This window comes from Phalacrocorax carbo, chromosome 9 (assembly GCF_963921805.1).
Source record: "Phalacrocorax carbo chromosome 9, bPhaCar2.1, whole genome shotgun sequence".
NCBI lineage: Eukaryota > Metazoa > Chordata > Aves > Suliformes > Phalacrocoracidae > Phalacrocorax > Phalacrocorax carbo.
Window position 1 is genome coordinate 15649891 of NC_087521.1, and position 17912 is coordinate 15667802.

General features: G+C 44.5%; 2 protein-coding genes across 8 annotated transcripts in view; one reads left to right on the forward strand and one right to left on the reverse strand.

The window, feature by feature from the left end:
* CEP128 (centrosomal protein 128) overlaps positions 1-3259 on the reverse strand; it is a 143639-nt gene extending 140380 nt beyond the window's left edge. For 5 of the 7 annotated variants that reach the window (XM_064460506.1, XM_064460508.1, XM_064460507.1 and 2 more), the window contains exon 1: positions 2989-3180. The gene's annotated coding sequence lies outside the window, so the exon portion shown is untranslated. The other 2 variants (XM_064460504.1, XM_064460503.1) reach the window with 2 other exon arrangements.
* Positions 3260-13058: 9799 nt separating this feature from the next.
* The window catches only part of TSHR (thyroid stimulating hormone receptor), a 60311-nt gene continuing 55457 nt past the window's right edge, over positions 13059-17912 (forward strand). The window contains exons 1-2 of the mRNA XM_064460125.1: positions 13059-13104; positions 15545-16253. Coding sequence (XP_064316195.1) covers positions 13059-13104; positions 15545-16253 — 755 coding nt within the window. The remainder of the gene's footprint in view (positions 13105-15544; positions 16254-17912) is intronic.

The window sequence follows — 17912 nt, forward strand, 5'->3', positions numbered from 1 at the left end:
TTTTTCTAGAGCCTTGTATTTAATTTTTAAAAGGTTGTAAATTTGTGTTCCCCAGGCTTGGATACAAACTTTTCAAACATGAAAGGAGAGTAAATCGACATAGTCTGTGCTCAAGTACACCAATACTCCTTACATATCCTGAAGTGATTAATTTATCTCACCTTCTGTCCCTGTACCTCACTAAAGGACATTTTTACTGCCAGTATCAGAATTCAGTCTTCCAGTGCCTCTCACTCGAGTCAGCTAAAATGAAGTCTAAATGAGGCTGAGAAAGCATAAACACTGAGCACTGGGAAAAAGGAAATATGGGATATTTTCAAAGACAGAGAAAAATAAAAGAAATAAAACACGAGCAGAAATAACAACATGGAATATTCATTTTTACCGTAACTTAGTACAAAAAAACCCAAACAACTTACTCTATCCTACACATTACTACATCAAGCTGTACTTTCTCATCAATCTTTACTAGAACCTCATACAGACATCAGCAAGTGTCATTCCAGCACACAGACTGCAAGTGTCACTGATAAGCATGAAACAAGACTTCTCTCAAACAAGTTTGGCATCACCTTTTTCTAGAGTAGTTTTTAATTCCTTCTATAACTGCAGTGTCGTTCATATGGGCTAAAACATCTCTTTCTGATCTTACCGAGTATGACAAGCAGCATAATCACTCAAAAGCCAATAAGCAACTAATTCAGTGATCAGTTTCCTCCAAGCTGAACAAGGTTTTCAGCTTCAAAGCATTTTGTGAAAATACCTTTAAGACACTAAGTAAAGGGGAGACTTTATTAATGGTCACACTAAGAATTAAGCACAAGATCAGCCTTATTAGGGATCAGAAACTCAACCCTGAGACATTAATTCACAGGAGTATAGTCTTCATTTACTCACAGACCTAGGTACCAGCATATTTATCCTGACTGTTGTTATTAAATGTGTTGCAACTGTCAGAAAGATCATAGCAAATGGTTGATGGTCTATATCTGTCACACATTTTTCTCAACTAGAAAGTCACAGTAAAGTTGTTTTGGCAACTTCAATTCTACAGAACTCCATTCACAGTTTCACAGGAGACAAATTCTCTTTTCTTACCAAACCAAGAAGAAAAGCATATATTAGATTTATTCTGTATGCAGAATACTGCACAGAAGTACCCCATGCAAGCTAGTAAATGAACCTTACATCATGCAATTCATACAGCTTGTCTATGAGTCAAACAGCTCCAAGTGAAAGATTAGGCTTAACTCTTAATTCCACCACAACACATTTCTTTCTAGAAGCTCAGAGCCCAAAATAACATCACTTACAACATTATCGGTTTCACATTAGTGAAAGAGGGCTTTCTGAGGATACCCGAGTAGACAGAGAAATTAAGAGCAATGCAACATGTGAGAACATTCAAATGACAGAAAGTGTTTTAACTCATTTCCAGATGAAGTGGCATAAGCTAGCAGAATCCCAAAGGTTAGTTATTGCATCTCAGGTGATAGGAACAACTTTCTTTAAAATTGCTCAAATTCTTTTAAGAGCGAGCCTCTGAGTTGCCCTACACATACTGCAACTTGTTATGTCAGAAAAGAGATAGGCACTGACAGAAATTAACGAAAAACAGCAGTTGACCTATCTACTGAAAACATTGTTCTGAGAATTGACTTAATCATAAGAACCCCAACTACTGAAAAGTTATAACAATGGAGAAAACAAAAGGGAAATGAAGATTTACAGCAAAAAAGATTAATGGGTTTGTTTTCAGCTGTCCAAAAATAGGGTCATTAAGATACTTACTGGCCAAAGCACTGAAAAAAGGCTAGTAAACAAGGTAAACATAAAGGAAAGCACTAGACACAGGAGGACATTTTGTCTGAAGAAAACCTTGTTTATGGTTAAGTAGCGTTCCTCTTTGTTCTCATGAGCAACCTAGAAGTTGTGGGAGAAAGTACTTTTACACTGAAGTTTTGTTTCATATAAAGCAACATCCTCATTTTTAAAGGAATTGCAGAAGTTTCATTTTAGATAAAAAAATAAAGACATAGAAATTTGTACAAACATTCTGCATGCACATTTGCCAATAATTTAAGCCAAAAAAAGCCTATATCACTTTTTCCAAAAACCTAGACTGATGTCAGCACATGATCACACAACCGACTTGACAGTGAGAATCAATTTGTCTTTTACTGCCTTTTAGTCTACCCAAACAGATTATAACGTTTCTTGCAGTGAGGAAAAACAGCAATACTCAGTATTTTCCTCTCCTGTAGAAAACAGAGCATTTCAACTACACTGAGGACTCTCTTGCTAAGAGATCTGCAGGGTAAAGCAAACATGAAGTACAGTTGATGGTCTCAACAGCAAGTTCTCCAGCTCAAGTAAGCCCAAGTACACACAACCTGATTACCCCTCAAGTGTTTTTATTTGTTTAGCTCCACACAGACTAATTATCACCAGGTAACTAACAGTACTAGAGGCATGTTTGAAGCCTTATAGTTAAGGCTAAGCATGGAAAAAAAAAAAATCGATAGCCGGTCCAGAAAGCGACAACATGACACGCTTTCCTCCAGTGCTTCTAATGGAGCCAGGAGAAGTTTCCAAAAAGCCAGGAAGGTGATCCAGCACGGTGACATTTCAGCATCATGCTTTCAGGCACCAGTACATTTCATTGTCAACTTGTGACGCCATGTTCCCACCACTCTTCGTCACCACAACACAGAAACGGTTCCCTCATACTGTTCACAACACGTAAGCTCAGCTAATGCCCTGTGCAAACCCTCCTCTCGCCGTGCACGTGTCGAACTTTACTAACACCTGAGCTCATCTCTGAAAGCCTCCGAGATCTTCTGCCCCGGACAGGACGGCGAGAGCCCCGGGGGCAGTGGGACAACCCCCGAGCGGCACCGACGGCCGGGCCCCCGCCAGGCCCGCGGGCTGCCCGGGCCGCCGCCACGGATCGCGAGCAACCCCGCCGCGCCGCCCAGCGCCACTCACCTCAGCCCACCCCGCCCCGGCGGCAGCGCAGCCCCTTCCCGCACGGCCGCTCTGGCGCCGGCCCGAGGCGCCGCCAGCCCTCACCGCACAGCAGTTGCGGGAGGTCGCCCCACCTCCGCCGAGGGAAACCGACTCAATCCCCGGGCACGCCCAAGCGCCCCACGCCCGCCGCTATGGCAACTTGAACTAGCCGCCCTACCACCAGCTGCCAGAGCCGCCTTCCGGACGCCGGGCTCCCCGGCGGGGCTCTGTGGGACGGGTAGTCCATGAGCGAGGCCCGCTATGAGAAAGGCAGCGTGGGGGACTTCAACTCCCAGGAGGCCCTGCGGCGCCGGCGCTAGTCGGGCCGAGCCGGTCTGGGTCGCGCGCGCCCGTAGGAGCTGTAACGGCAGGCCTGGCCCCGCCTTGCGGGGAGGCCGTTTCGCCTCCGGGGGCCGCGGCCGGGCGAAGTATGGGCCACGTATGCTGCTGTTTATGAAAGTTTTTAAAAGGTAAACCTCTACAAAATACCCGGTGGCGTTTACAAATGCCTCAGCTAATTAAACAGGAAGGGCGGAAACAAAAGCCGTTGCCCTGGCAAAGCAGGTGTGTATATTCTGCTCATGAGGACATTGGGCACCTGGCTGATCCACCGGGAAAAGGACTGTGTGAGCTATTTAAAACAGTTGTTTCCTACAAAGGAGGCATCTCCGTTCCTATCTCTTGACTTTTTCTTGTTTCTTTAAGCCAGGTATCTCCTTATTCACAAATTTATCTATTACCCATGTGTGCAGTAAAAACAACTACACTGACTGGCTTCGAAGAGAAGAAAGGTAGGGAGTGCTGTGGGTGATCACAGGAAACATTGCCTGGTTCTCTGAAACTTGGGCAGAACTTGCAGTAGTCCTAAAACCACTGTAATATTTGGCTGCAAATCACCTGTAGGTGAGCACTCAAGCCCAGTGTAAACACAGTGGGTTGGTTTTTTAATACAGATATGCCTGTATTGCCTCTGGGATCCACTCCAGGGAGTGGCCATTGGCCTTTGAGCACAGTAATAAACCATAACTGACAATCCATACTGCCTACCTTCATTGTTATCCCACAGGAGTCTTTCATTTACTCACCCACAAGTCTCTAATGTAGCAGGCATGCTTATGTGCCATATGATTACACTTCAGGAGTGAGCCAGGCCCCCCACACTGGCAGTATCTACCAACAGCCCAGGCACTGGCTCAGGAGGCATTATCCTCGTCTGAGCTGAAGGCAGGTGAGGCACAGAATAGAAATGTAATGATATAATTTACCTCACTGTGAGCTGAAGCATTAGTGAATAATTAGTGAAGAAATAAGTCTTCCTGGCTTCCAGTGCATGATCATTGCCCTGGCCGTTCCTCTGCAAACTACAGAACAGTCAGGTTGTGTTGGCCTGTCTAAATGCAGGGTGAGAGTCAAGGCTTCTGCTCAGTGCCATCTCATAAGGCTGCTTGTGGTCTCTGGGAGACAGGCCCTGAATCTTCCTGAGCTCTGAGGTATTTCCTCAGCTTTGCACCTGGCAGTGGTCTTGCTCCTCCATAGGTTCCCAGAATTCATTCATGAGCAGATATATTTTCCTGCCCCAGCAGCCTCTCGCAGGCTATCACAGAGGGGGTGAAGGGGTAAGGAGTATGTTGTGGATGTGGCTAGTGTGTATATAAGAAATGTATTTGCATGTATGCTGCATGTGAGCACATTTGGCTTGCTATCAACACAATGTTCCAGTGGAAACTGATGCCAATGCCTGAGACCACCAAACCAGGCAGAACCACTGGTCCTAAAGACCATGCTAACCATGTATATATATCAACTGTGAAAGTAGCTCATCAGCAAACAGCACTTGCTATCCATGTATATATTGGTATACTGTGGTAACAGAAGGAAGTGGATGCTCCCAGTGCTTCAGACAGCTGTTTTTGCACACAGTTGCATTGTCAGCTGCAGCATTACTACAAACATTGTAACTCTTTCACATATGGATATGAAATAAGGCTTATGCCACTGACTAATACATAGTTTTCCCATCCTCATCAAGCGAAGGCTTGCTTTGTATAAAAAGTGAAATACAGAAAACATGTAAGCAGGCATGTATGCCAAGACTCCTGGACTGTATCTTTGCTGGAGAAAATCCAAACCATCAAGCTCCCACCACTCCCAATGGAGAAGAAAGCAGCAGGCCAGTGATGTTTTCAGACTCAGTTGGTTCAGTGAACAGCAGTGTAAGGTAACAGAGTGCCTGAAGCTCACTGTGTTTTTTGCACAACACACTTAGTGCAAACTTCTGGTGTCCTCTGTTCCTTTCAAAAATCAAGGAATGAGAGGTAACTGTGATAGGGTTGTTGAGGAGGGTTGCTAATTTACCAGCATGATGAACTGTCAGCTCAGTAAACACTGTTCCTGGTACCTGTGCATGTTGATTTCCAGACTAGATGGATGCATTAGGGTTTTTCTGCTGCACCTTTCTTTAGAGTAGGGAGAGAGCTAAGATTTGCATGCATTTATTTGTCACCATGTCTGGAAACATTAAAAAAAATGCTCTGCTGGTCCGTTTGGCCCAGCATACAGTGTTCAACAGTGACAGCAGGAGATGCCTTCTAGAGAGAGCACGTGAACCTGGCTACTTTCTGTGACCTAACCCTCTCTGTAGTTTCCTCCAGCATCCACATTTGTCATGTTAGAGGATATTTGTAAGAGGACTATTTCCTTTGGTGTCTGTTTACAAGCCTGTAGCCCCTAAGTGTGTATTATCCTGTATGCCTCCCCAACCTCCTGGCAATCATTTCTGGAAGTTATACTTCTGAATGTGTGAAAAAGTGCTTTCTTTCTACTCTATGGCTGCATAATTTGAGGGACTTTGCTGGAGGCTGTGCTAAAGACTGAAGATCTAAGTAAACTGTATCTAAAGTTCTGTTGACAGCTTCAGAAGACTTCCAAAATATATGAGGATCATCTGTCTTTCAAGAAAAGATGTTTTGACTCTTCCTCCAAATATCTTATTTATACATTCATCAATTAATTTTATTCCTTGTTATAGTTCCTACTAATGTTCCCGCTACCATTGTCAGAGCTGAAACTGTATTCTTTGATTCTGCTTTCTGGATTCTGTAATCTGTATTCTCTGAATCTGATATTCTTCTATTTTCCTTGGAATCTCTGTTAATATTAGCATAATTTTAATTAGTCCTCAGTACAAAAAGGGTGTTAATTAAGAAGTACACCACAGTCACTAGTTCTGCTATTTCAGTCACCAAGTAAATAAGATTTTGACTGGTTATTTTTGTCAAGTTGAATGTATCTGTCCACAGAGAAATATCAGTCTGAGAATCTCTCTGAGCTCTTCTACAGTAAGCATAGAAACAAAACATCATTCAGTTCTGGGTTATGGCTTAATCTCCTCTACATTCTCCTTTTATGTGCCAATTCATCTACCAGCCTTATAGACTCTGGCAGCATTCCTTGTTTTGCTCCATTTGAAAAGGGATTTTTAGTTTTTGTTTTTCCAAGTTGTTCCTCAACTGTTTTTAAGCTCGTTTTACTGCATTTTACATTTAGCCTGCTAGCATTTGAAAGAAGACTTTGTGTTCTACCCTAAAACATGACATTAAGTTTTTGAAGGATGATTTCTTGCTTTTAATAACTGACCTTATCCTAGTGTTAACAACACTGGCTTTCTTATGCCCTTCCCAAAGCCTTATTTACAAGATATGCACTTGCCGTTTGGTGTCCTTAAAGAATCACCATGAGGCATGCAAGGTAGCACCCCTGTTGGCTGCTTTTAGCATTTTTAACAAGTATCTTCATATTTCTGTAATTCTCTTTTTTGAAGCTGAACAGTACCACGATGATTTTTGTTTGTTTGTTTACCTTTGTCTTAAGGATGTTAAATGTAAGGATTGCTATAGAACACCTTTTCAGTTTGGAATGAGTCTGCATGAGAAATCAATGATTTAACTATGTACAATAAACTATTCTACTAGACATACTTCTTTAGAAGTTGTTTAACTTTACAAGCGCAGAAAACTTTCATGTTATTATATGAAATCAGAAATATATATCCCAGCATTCTGTTGTCTGAAGGGCTGTGTTGAGACAATCACTTGACAGTGCTTTCATTTAGACAGGCCTTACTACTTAAGGCTAGTACTACTTGATGAATGCTATGGTGCCCCTGCCCTGGTTTCAGCTGGGATGGAGTTAATTTTATTCATAGTAGCTAGTATGGGGCTGTGTTTTGGATTTGTGCTGAAAACTGTGTTGATCATGTGGAGACGTTGTAGTTGTTGCTAAATAGTGCTCACACTAGTCAAGGACTTTTCCAGCTTCTCATGCTCTGCTGGGTGCACAAGAAGCTGAGAGGGGGCACAGCAGGGACAGCTGACGCCAACTGACCATGTGATGTCATGCCCAGTGTATTAACTGGGGGTGGTTGGCTGGGGAAAGCAGCGCTTGTGGCTTGGGGACTGGCGGTGTTGGTTGGCAGGTGGTGAGCAGTTACATCAGTTGTTTTGTTTCCCTGGGTTTCACCTCTCTCTCATTATTTGTCTTTTCATCATCATCAATATTATTAATACTATTACTATTTTATTTTAATTATTAAACTGTTCTTATCTCAACCCATGAGTTTTCTTCTTTTCTTTTCTTTTCTTCTTTTGTTCTTCTGATTCTCTCCCACATCCCACTGAGGTGGGGGGAGTGAGAGAGCAGCTGCGTGGTTGGTTACTGGGGCTAAACCATGACAGCCCCTTGACTGATACACTTAAGAAGATCATTATTTTTTTAAAAAAGGAAAGATTATTATGAGCCATTACATTACTATATATATAAATAAATGTATAGGACACAGACCTTAAGGGTGAAAAATCCAAAAGGACTATAATGTTTTATTTAATAATTCCTTTTTTTTAGACTTAAATTGAAATTTTTTGATTCCTGGATTTGTCACTAGTGGTGTCTTTTCATGCTACACAACTTGTCACCCATGACAAGTCATTATTCTTGTGGCTTTCAGGAAACTATTTAGAAATTTCTTTCAGAAGGTTGTCAAAAAAAAAAAAAGATAAGACCACCCTAAATAAGTAAGTAACTGGCTTAAAGGTTCATCATTTACTGGGCTCAGAAAATTAGTTCTTTTATGAATAGGTATCAGACACACAAGAAAGAGAAGTACTGTGGGCTAGATGAATTGTCATCTAAATCAGTGAGCTTAAAATCCTGTTTTGATTTATGATTGATGGAATAAATGGTCAAGCTCCTCTGTTAAATATCTTACTCCATATCAAAGGAGGTATGTGCCATGACCCAAGTCAAAGTGCGAGATCTGTCCAAAGTCTGAATCATGAGAGCAGAAAAGTTTTTGCCAGATGTTGTTTCTGAGCATAGATGGCTCTGCAAGAGATGCAGGCAGAGCTGAATGAAATCAGACAAAGATGACTAGGAAGCTGACTTTAGATGAAGAGGCACAGGCAATATAAGCCTGAGGAAAAAAAAACTGAGATCTTTTTTAGGGTAAATGCAGACAGGAAGAAAAGGTTTTGTAATTGTAAATAAAGAAGCTGTCTTCTGTTCTGTGTCCCAATCTGCAAGGGATTTCCATGGCAATAAGAAGGACTTCTGTAAGTACATAAGTAGCAAAAGGAAGACTGGGGAAAATGTGGGCCCACTGCTAAATGGGAGCAGGGGCTTTGGTGACAGAGGACATGCAAAAGGCTGAGGTACTGAATGGTGCCTTTGCTTCAGTCTTTGCTTACACGAGTGGCCTTTAGGAATCCAAGGCCTCAGAGACCAGGGGGTGAGTCTGGAGCCAGAAAACCCCAGGGGAAAGGGTGAAGAAAGGAAGACTTTCCCTTGTTGGAAGAGGATCCATTTAGAGACTACCTAAAATAACTGAACATACTTAATGAAGTCCATGGGCCCTGGTGGGATGCACTTGTGCATCCTGAGGGAGCTACTAACATGCTGAGGGCCAGGAAGATGGTTAAGGGACTGGTGTGTCTCCCCATGAGGAAAAACTGTGACAGCTGTGGCTGTCTCGCCTGAGGAAGAGGAGGCTTGGCGATCTCATCAACCTCGGGCTTTACAAAGCTTTACACAGTTGTGAGTATTTCAATTTTCACAGCCTTTTCATGACATAAAACTAAAGGGGGAGCACAAGAGTTCCTTAAGATCCCATAATCATAAAACTCCATAACTACCTGTTCTTGAAGTTGAAGATAAATTGGTTATATAGACATGAATCTTCAAGAACCTAGAATAACATTCTTTCATGTAGCTATTCAAACATTTGGTCTAATGAGTGGTGCTGTGTCAAAGCAGTGTGTCTAATGTAATTTTTTCTGACAGACCAGAAATTATTTCAGATACTGAAATAGAAGCAAGTAGGATCTGCCACATCTTACAAGTGTCTAAAATGGCTAAACATGTTGATTAATCAGAAAAAAAACTCCAAGTCTTTATTCTACTCTTTACTGAATTATTTTCCCAGTTTCAGCACTTCCTCATACAGATATTACAAGATTTAACTGTTGATACCTAGTAATCCCTTGAGGAGTTTATGTGGAACACCCATTACAGCTAATTGTTTCTTTGTTAGAATCTGTTGTGGTTTATCTGATTTGTGTATAAATGATATAAGCACTGCAAAGATACCCGAGATACCATATCAAATCTGGCAGATGAGAATAATGTTTTTAAAATTTTTTAAAAATTTCTTTTTTAAATACTTTTTTAAAAAATCACCCCCAAAACAATGAAATTTTGAGTCTTGCAGTGCTTGAGACGATAGGTACTAAATAAGTAACCCTGGCTGTCACTAGAGGGAGCGTCTGTAACGGTGGAAGAATATGCTTGTCAATTTTTGCCATGTTTAAATTAATATGAACCTGCAGGGGTCTTTGAAAAAAACACCAAGGAAAAGAAAATCTGCAGTATACTGCAGATTTACAAGTGATTTTTCTTTCCTATTTGCTTATTAGGATCAGAGCATAAGCCATATTAATTAATCAAAACTGCTTCATTTCTCTGTCCTCAGGGCATGCAGGATTTTGAATGTCTCTTCTTAGGATTATGTTTGTATTTATGGATGTACACATGTTGGTGATACTTTTAATACATTAACATTTTTTAGTATATAAAAAAGGAACATTTATTAATATTCTACAGGGGGTGGAAAGCTGCCAGTCACTCTAAGCTGCTAGATGCCGTCACTTTTCAGAATTGGTGTGGTCAGGACTACTGATTATTGTTCTTTTTTACAGCCTAAAATACTTGCGGTCTTGACTACGCAACTGTGCTCCATTGTTTCTTCAAATACTGGTCATGTTTCTAAACCTCCTGTTTTCCTTAATATCCCATGAATAATTCTCAGTTTGTCTACTTCTTTCTTGACAGAAAAGTATTCCAGACAAGTCTATAAATGCAAAGTAAAATGGAATAATTGCTGTGCAGGATGTGTCTTGTGGCATGTAGCTACTTGTGGTTTTCTGTTCTGAATTCAAATTCTGATCTAGAGTTCACAGACCTCCCTAGCCTGGGGTTATCTGTAGCTTTACAAACATAGTTTTCGTTCCACCATCTGCCTGCCTGTTCATAAAAGTGTTGAACAGAAGGACCAGAAGGTGTCTAGGAGAAGCCAGAGCGTAGTACTGCAAGGCTAGGGATCCCTCAGGTCCAGGCACTGCGAGCCACAGGGCATCCCCCCAGGGCAGCAGGCAGGGCCTGGCAGCCCATTCTGTCCCACTGGGAAGCTGGGGGCTCTGGGGCAGCCCCATCCCCAGGCACTGGGCACCTTCCTAGGGACTGGGACCAGCCAAGGCTGGGTCAGGATGTCAGCCTGGGTGTCAGGCTTGGCTTAGCAGGGCCCATGGCTGGGCAGGGCAGAGCTGTGGGGACCTGGAGACCAGCCCCAGTGTGGCGGCACTGGAGCAGGGACTGATGTCCCTGGGAGCTGGCATGGGGTCCTGAGCTGTGGGCAGGGTGGGGGGAGGTCCTAGAGGAGGCCAGGCAGGGGCATCACTGCCCATCACTGCCCTCAGCCCTGAGAGGCTGCTCTAGAAGGAACAGCAAGCTGGGAGCCAAGCATAGCCACAGCACAGACAGTGACTTTGCTAACAGGACACAGTCCTGTAGCATCTCAGCAGGACTGGGTTGGTGATATTGACAGTCCCAGCAAGGCAAGGAATCAAATCAGGTCCAGGGTCCAGACTGGAAGACCAAGAGACACCTGGAGACAAGACTACAATGTAGGCCCAACATCTATCAAGGAGACAGAACTAGAGAGAGGACCAGAGACTGTAGCATCTCAGCAGGACTGGGTCGGTGATATTGACAGTCCCAGCAAGGCAAGGAATCAAATCAGGTCCAGGGTCCAGACTGGAGGACCAAGAGACACCTGGAGACAAGACTACAATGTAGGCCCAACATCTGTCAAGGAGACAGAACTAGAGAGAGGACCAGAGACTGTAGCATCTCAGCAGGACTGGGTTGGTGATATTGACAGTCCCAGCAAGGCAAGGAATCAAATCAGGTCCAGGGTCCAGACTGGAGGACCAAGAGACACCTGGAGACAAGACTACAATGTAGGCCCAACATCTATCAAGGAGACAGAACTAGAGAGAGGACCAGAGACAGTGCTGCCTTCCACATAGGTCCAGAGTCTACCCAGGAAAACCAGTCAGTGAGACAGGGCTCCAGGAATCAGGCTGGGAATGGGTTCAACTTTTAAATAGGTCAGGATGGGTCTGAGCACTGGTGCCTGAGCTGACCTGGAGCCCCAGAGCTGTTGCAGAGGGTGCGTGGTGCTGGGGTGGGCAGGTTGGCCAGGACAGAGCCCTGACAGAGTGAAACAACTAAGCTGTGATTGCAGACTTCTAGCCAGCGAATTCTTTAAACATGCTAGAAACTGCAATCTAAACAATGCCATCTTGCTTAGAGCATAACTTTCCAGAGTGAAGCCAGTGCCCATGGAAACACTATGTGGTTAGCAACAGTCCGCTTTCTCCCCATACTCTTACTGTTGATGTTCCTGGCTCAGAACATGCAAGCCCATAAGGCTGTGCATCCAGACCTGGAGATCTTCCCAGGCTGAAGTTGCATGTTCTGTCCTGTTTCCTTTAAGGCTAGCAGGCTTTGAATGAGAGGAGTCCCTGGCTTCTCTCATTCAGGGTTCAAGCCCAGAAACCATATTTTAATCAGTTCTTACTTATTTTGAAATCTGCTCAGAACATCTACAACTTCAGTATCAGCCTTGCCATTTCTTTGGTCTGCAATCTTTTATAGTTGTCATTTTTGATCCCTTAGAAATAGTTAGGAAGGTATTTATTCCTTCCATTAACACTTTCTGGACAACCACTTGTGCCACAGAGCAGTTGACATGCCAGAGCTTCTAACGCCAATATCTATGTGCATGGTCTTTTTCCTACTAAATAAAAGGTAATTCAAAATATTTTGTTGTCAGTGAAAGAGCAACGTCACAATTACTCTTCCTCTAGTTAAAGAACCTGAAACACAATTACTATGGAATAGCTAATACAGGGTAGCCTATTAGTAAAGGCAAGTAGCATAAGGATACCTTTAGTACATCAGAGGAGTAAGTATGATTTGGTTTATGAAAACCCCCTGAAATGACTCAAATCTTGGGACTACTTATCTGCCCACCAATAAAACTATTGTTCCTTTGCTTAGTCCACACACAGTGATACACAAAAAGTAATGCTGAAGTCGGAATAAAAGTGGGGGAGAGGAGGGTTGCAAGAGAGTACACACAAGAGGTTGCAATAAATCACCACAGCAGGGCTGTTATTAAAGAGGGGATACGCATCCCTAGTCTCTTCCTGCTAACCAGGCAATGTCAGGAAAAGTAAGGACTCCTCTGTTGTGGTCCGAGTCGTATTAGGTCATCAAGATTGGTTATGAGAAAACAGATTAAGCTGGAAAAGGATTTTAAATGCTGCTGCTCAAAGCTCACAAGCTGTCTCTGGACAGTGTCAGGCAATGTTGTTTGCTGGATGAAACAGCTATGGCTTGTACCCACTGCCTGGAATCAGGTGTAGAATAGACTCATGGCAGCTAAGAGACTCGGTCCGAAAGAAGATGGAGGTTCCTTTGGTGATGCATCTGTTTTTCTAGATGGCTTTGTGTGCCTCTATGTCAGCCTGTGTCAACCAAAATATTTCTTTACCAAAGCCAAACGGAACTGAGATTTTAATGCCCTGTTGCTAATACAGCATACAGAGTCCCCAGGACAAGCTGGATGCTTTGGCAGTAAGAACAAGAAAAGCAGCAGAGAATTTTGATATCCTGTAAAAATCCTGTAGGCAGCTGTAGCACTGCCTGCATTTTGTTACACATGGCACAATAGGTGAATCATTAAGAGGCTGATTTCTCCCTTTGCGCAGAGGACCCAAGGCAAACCTAACTCCACTGAACTTTTAGTTTTGTTTGGTCTCTGATGTATCTGCATTTAATTTTTTTAAATTATGGCCCTGTGGCTAAAGCAGTATAAATCATGGAAGCCACAAGAGCATGAGAGGAAATAAGGAGGCAAGTCCTGAAGATGCTGGCAAGTGCATCCCTGGAGGACAGGTGTTGTTTCCAGATCTAGGCAGGATCAGTAGGATTGTATGAAACATACAGTAAAGAACCCTGAGCTTGCACCGCAACCTTGGCCCCCGTTCTTATCAGTTGCCCTCAGATATTAGTAAGACTTTGGAGTATTATGAAATGATACAGTTGTGTCCCACCAACTGATATGATGGATAGATGAGAATGTGAGCCTTGTCTCTGGCCCCCAAAACAGGAAGACAGGCCATGACTCATGAATGCCAGCCAATATTACCCTGGATGCCTTGGATAACAATGAGAGGGTAGACCAACCAGCAGGTTGTTTTGCGGATTGTAGCAGCTGTGGTAATGTTGCACTTCTGACCCTGAATTACTGTGCCACACAGGATATGGTGTGGCTAGCTTCCGCAGGGGACAGGATGGGATGGGATGGGATAGCAGCCCAGAAATAGGTGCGCTTCCACCCTCAGAACCTGTACTAGCTTGTGGCTTTCTTCTTCATGAAATTTGTCATTAGCCTTTGGCTGGGAAAGAACATGGACCCACAGCTGAGGGGTGGCAAGCCCAAACACGTTGGGAGCAGCCTCCAGTCCCTTCGCATAACCGAAGTGGTGAACAGTCGCAGAGCTCCATGCCTGACCTGACAACACTGAGTCGCACCTGTTCCCCTGCCTGTGCCTCAGTGGAGCGTGCTGCTCCCTTGTTCATCGGCCTTGACATTCAGTGATCTGCCCCTGGCTTCATTTTTGTTTAGTCAGATTGGTACGGACACCAAAAAGTGGGGGTGGGTGGTGGCATTTAGGGCTGCAGGGTGAGTTACAGATATGAGCAGTGTGCCAGAAGGACGTGACTGAGTGGGGCACGGGACAGCCACCATTCCCAAGGGGATTCCATGCAATGCAGTGTGAAGTTGTCTAGGGCACTCTGTGGTGGGTGCTTCAGCCTGTCCCCTCGCTGGGACACCCCTAAGGATACCCCTATCCCAAACAGGGTAAATATATCTGACGGGATTCCTCACTTACACAAGAACTAAGCACTAACATATGTCTGCAAGATCAGTATTTATATTGTATTTCTTTATGGGCGTAGTGTTATTTGCTCACCTTAAAAAGATATGTTGAGGGTATTTAGGAAACACACGCTAATGAACTGATTTAATAAAGTTATATCAAAATTATTTCTGACATGTTGTACTCATAACTTTTGGATAAATCTGATCTAGCTGGAGGGGAACTATTTATTCAAGAAGATCATGGTCTAATTTTTTACTGTGAGTAGCTTACTTTTTCAAGTTTCCTCCTCCCAAGGTTACAAACATTTTTGTTGAGATTTTGTTGACATTTCTCTTCTGTACCTACACGTTCACAAAGTCTACATGAAGTGGAAACACTGACATGTATTTGGAAAAAAAAAAGTTAAAGGAATTGGGGCAAACTATTAAAAAACTTTCTTTACTGCCTCATTGAATTAAACAATATCTTTTTTTTTTTGTCTCATAACTTTTAAGTATTTGTTTTCAGCGAGAGAATCTCTTGGTTATGAAGAAACCTGGAATTAAATTAGTATTAACCAGATTTTTTTCAGCTTTTAGTATGTCTGTCAGACACAGGTACAATTCCTGCAGTGTGGGAACCTCTGTGCCATGTCCATTGCAAACCTGTGTCCCTAACAGTGACCGGAGTAGGTTGCTACTTCAGGTGACAATAATTCCACCTTATTTCTCTCAAGGTCAGATTTTCTTCCTCAATTTTTCTTCAGTGAAAGGCTTTTATCTTTTCTGATAATGTGGAAAATGTTCGTCTCTCCTTTTCATTTTGCTCTCTTTCCTCATGTGATTTTCCAAATCACTCTTTTGAATTTTCAGCGCTTTTTAAATCTGCTTTGCAGTCAGTGAATTTTACTCGGTGTGAAGATCCGTTTTAACCTGACTGCTGTTACAGGTGAGTTAGTATTGCGCTTACGCAGCCCCCTCCCTCCCCCGCAGGTGCTGGAAGAAGTGCCCGGGGTAAGGCGTCGCGCCGCCGCCAGCCCCGCACCGGGCAGCTCTCCCCGGCCCCGGCCGGGCCCGCGCTCGCCCCCCCCCCCCCCCCCGCGCTCCCGGCCGCCCTCGGCAGGTGGCCCCGGCGCCCCAAGGCTGCGCTGGGCGCCCGGGCGGCGGGGAGGGGTCCCGGGCGGCGCGGCCGGGCTCGGCGCTGCCCCGGTGAGCGCCGGGGCGCGGGCGCTGCTGGGGCGCGGGGGACCCCCCCGCGGGAGGGGTGCGGAGGAGCAGGGGGGGCCAGGCCCGCGTGGGGCGGGGAGGGAGGGGTGGGCGCGGGGGCCGCGGCGAGGAGCCGGAGCCTGCCCGAAGGCGAGAGCGCGCAGGGCTTGCTGAGGTCCCCGCTTAGGGCGGAGGCGGCGTTGTCCAGCCAAGGTGCCGCCTCTCCCGAGCGGCTTCTCCCGGCGGGGCAGCGCCGTCTGCCCCGGCAGCCCCGGCGTCTCCTCCCCTCCGCTCGCAGCGGCGAGGGGCAGAGCCGGAGCCGGCCGCGGAAGATGCTGTTCCTCCCGGTAGCCTTCCAGTTGCTGCTGGTGCTGTGCAGCCAGGGCACAGAGAGGTGTCCTTCAGCCTTCTGCGAGTGTTCCGACGGGGATGACTACAAGATCACTTGCAGGTACATCCACGTCATTCCCAGCCTTCCGGAGGACACCCAGACCCTGTGAGTTCATTGGGGTGGGTTCGGGGAGACGCTAGCCGGTTGCGAGTATTCATATTTTGCAGGCAGGAGATGCTCCGAGCTCGTGCCCTGGGGGATGAGGGAGGGAAGCGGCGAGTTGCCTGGGCGGCGCGGCGTGGCGGGGCCGGCAGCGCGCGGGCTCCGCGCGGCGGGGAGGCGTCGGACCTGGCGGGGCTGTGAACGGGCGGCCGTCCTTTGGGCCTTAAGAGTTCTGGGTAGGATGCAGGAGAGCTAGCCCCCGGGCTGCTTGTGGGCAAGCCGAGCAGAAGGCCGGATTCTGTGCGGCACGTGTCTAGGGGGTGGGGGGAAGGCCGGGTAGGTCCAACTCAGATTTGTAAGTAAAAAGAGAATAGAAATTGGATGTGCGGCTTTGCAAACAGTTTCACGAAAGCTTCTGTGCACTTTCAGCTTCTTTGCCAAAGCCTGACAAAAAGAATCCATGGGAACTGAGAATCCCAATATACCGTCTGGGACACGAAGTACTTCAGATAAACAAAAGCGTGGAGAATGGGATAGAGCAGCAAATTTGGAGCTCGCTGAAGCGATAGAGCAATTCAAGTGTTTAGTGCCATTACAGCCACAGTAGAGTTATCTTGTCTGGGTTCTTGCTGCCAGTTCGGAAGTATGTCCTGTGTCGTATCCGTCAGCCCCATGGAGATAAATACTCCAGGGGAACCAAAATGGTACCAATCAGCTATAACTAAGCAGCTGAATCACTCCTTGCTTTTACTTTGTCTCGTAAGGCACAGAATGTTTCTAGTCTCTAAGGGAAGGTCCACTTCTAAATAGGTTACTTTCTGATAAAATAACTCAAACTCAGGTGATTTAATTGCAAGATAAAATGGTAATGGGTTGATTGGTTTATGTCTTGATAATGATTCTTGGGACTTTATTTGAAAATATGAGCCATTAAGTTATTTGGACTTATTTGAATGGACATCTCAAGATATTTTTTTTTAATGCCTGAAAGTAAAGGCGTAGCAAACTAATCACCTGAAAGGACAGAGAAAAAATTATTTATGTTGTTTCCATTATTGATGTATGCTTTTAATTTTTTTATGATTAGATTGCAGAATTTCAGCTGATACGATTTTAAATTATATGGGGTTTGGCTATTATACCTTTGTATATGGGGTTTATTTAGTTTGCAATTGTAGTAATGTTACTGTAAGTAACACGTAGTATGTTCTTTGAAATCTACCATGACAAGCTAGAAAATAAAGCCGTTTCAGTTTATAGGAGAAATATGCCTTCATACAGGCATTTAAAATAGTTAATAGAAACAATGAGATCACATAATGGAATTGGATACTTCCCTTGAAAAATGCTGGTATGATGGCTGAGAAGTACCACTCCACATACAGCTTCACAAATGAAGCACCTTGGCTACTGGCGTTCTAGGTTTTAAACACCTGCTGTAACAGGGGCTCTCAGATCACAAGCCACTGTTTTTAAAAGACAAAAACATGCAGTGAAACTCATATTTCATGGAAAAATTAACAAAAACAACTGAGGAATATTTTTGTTTGGGTGTATTTTAATCCTCTGTACCAACTGGGGTGACCCTTTCAAACTTCTCAAAAAGTGTACTCCCTGCCGTATTCATTATCAACGCAAGAAAAAAATCCAGGTAATGGCAAT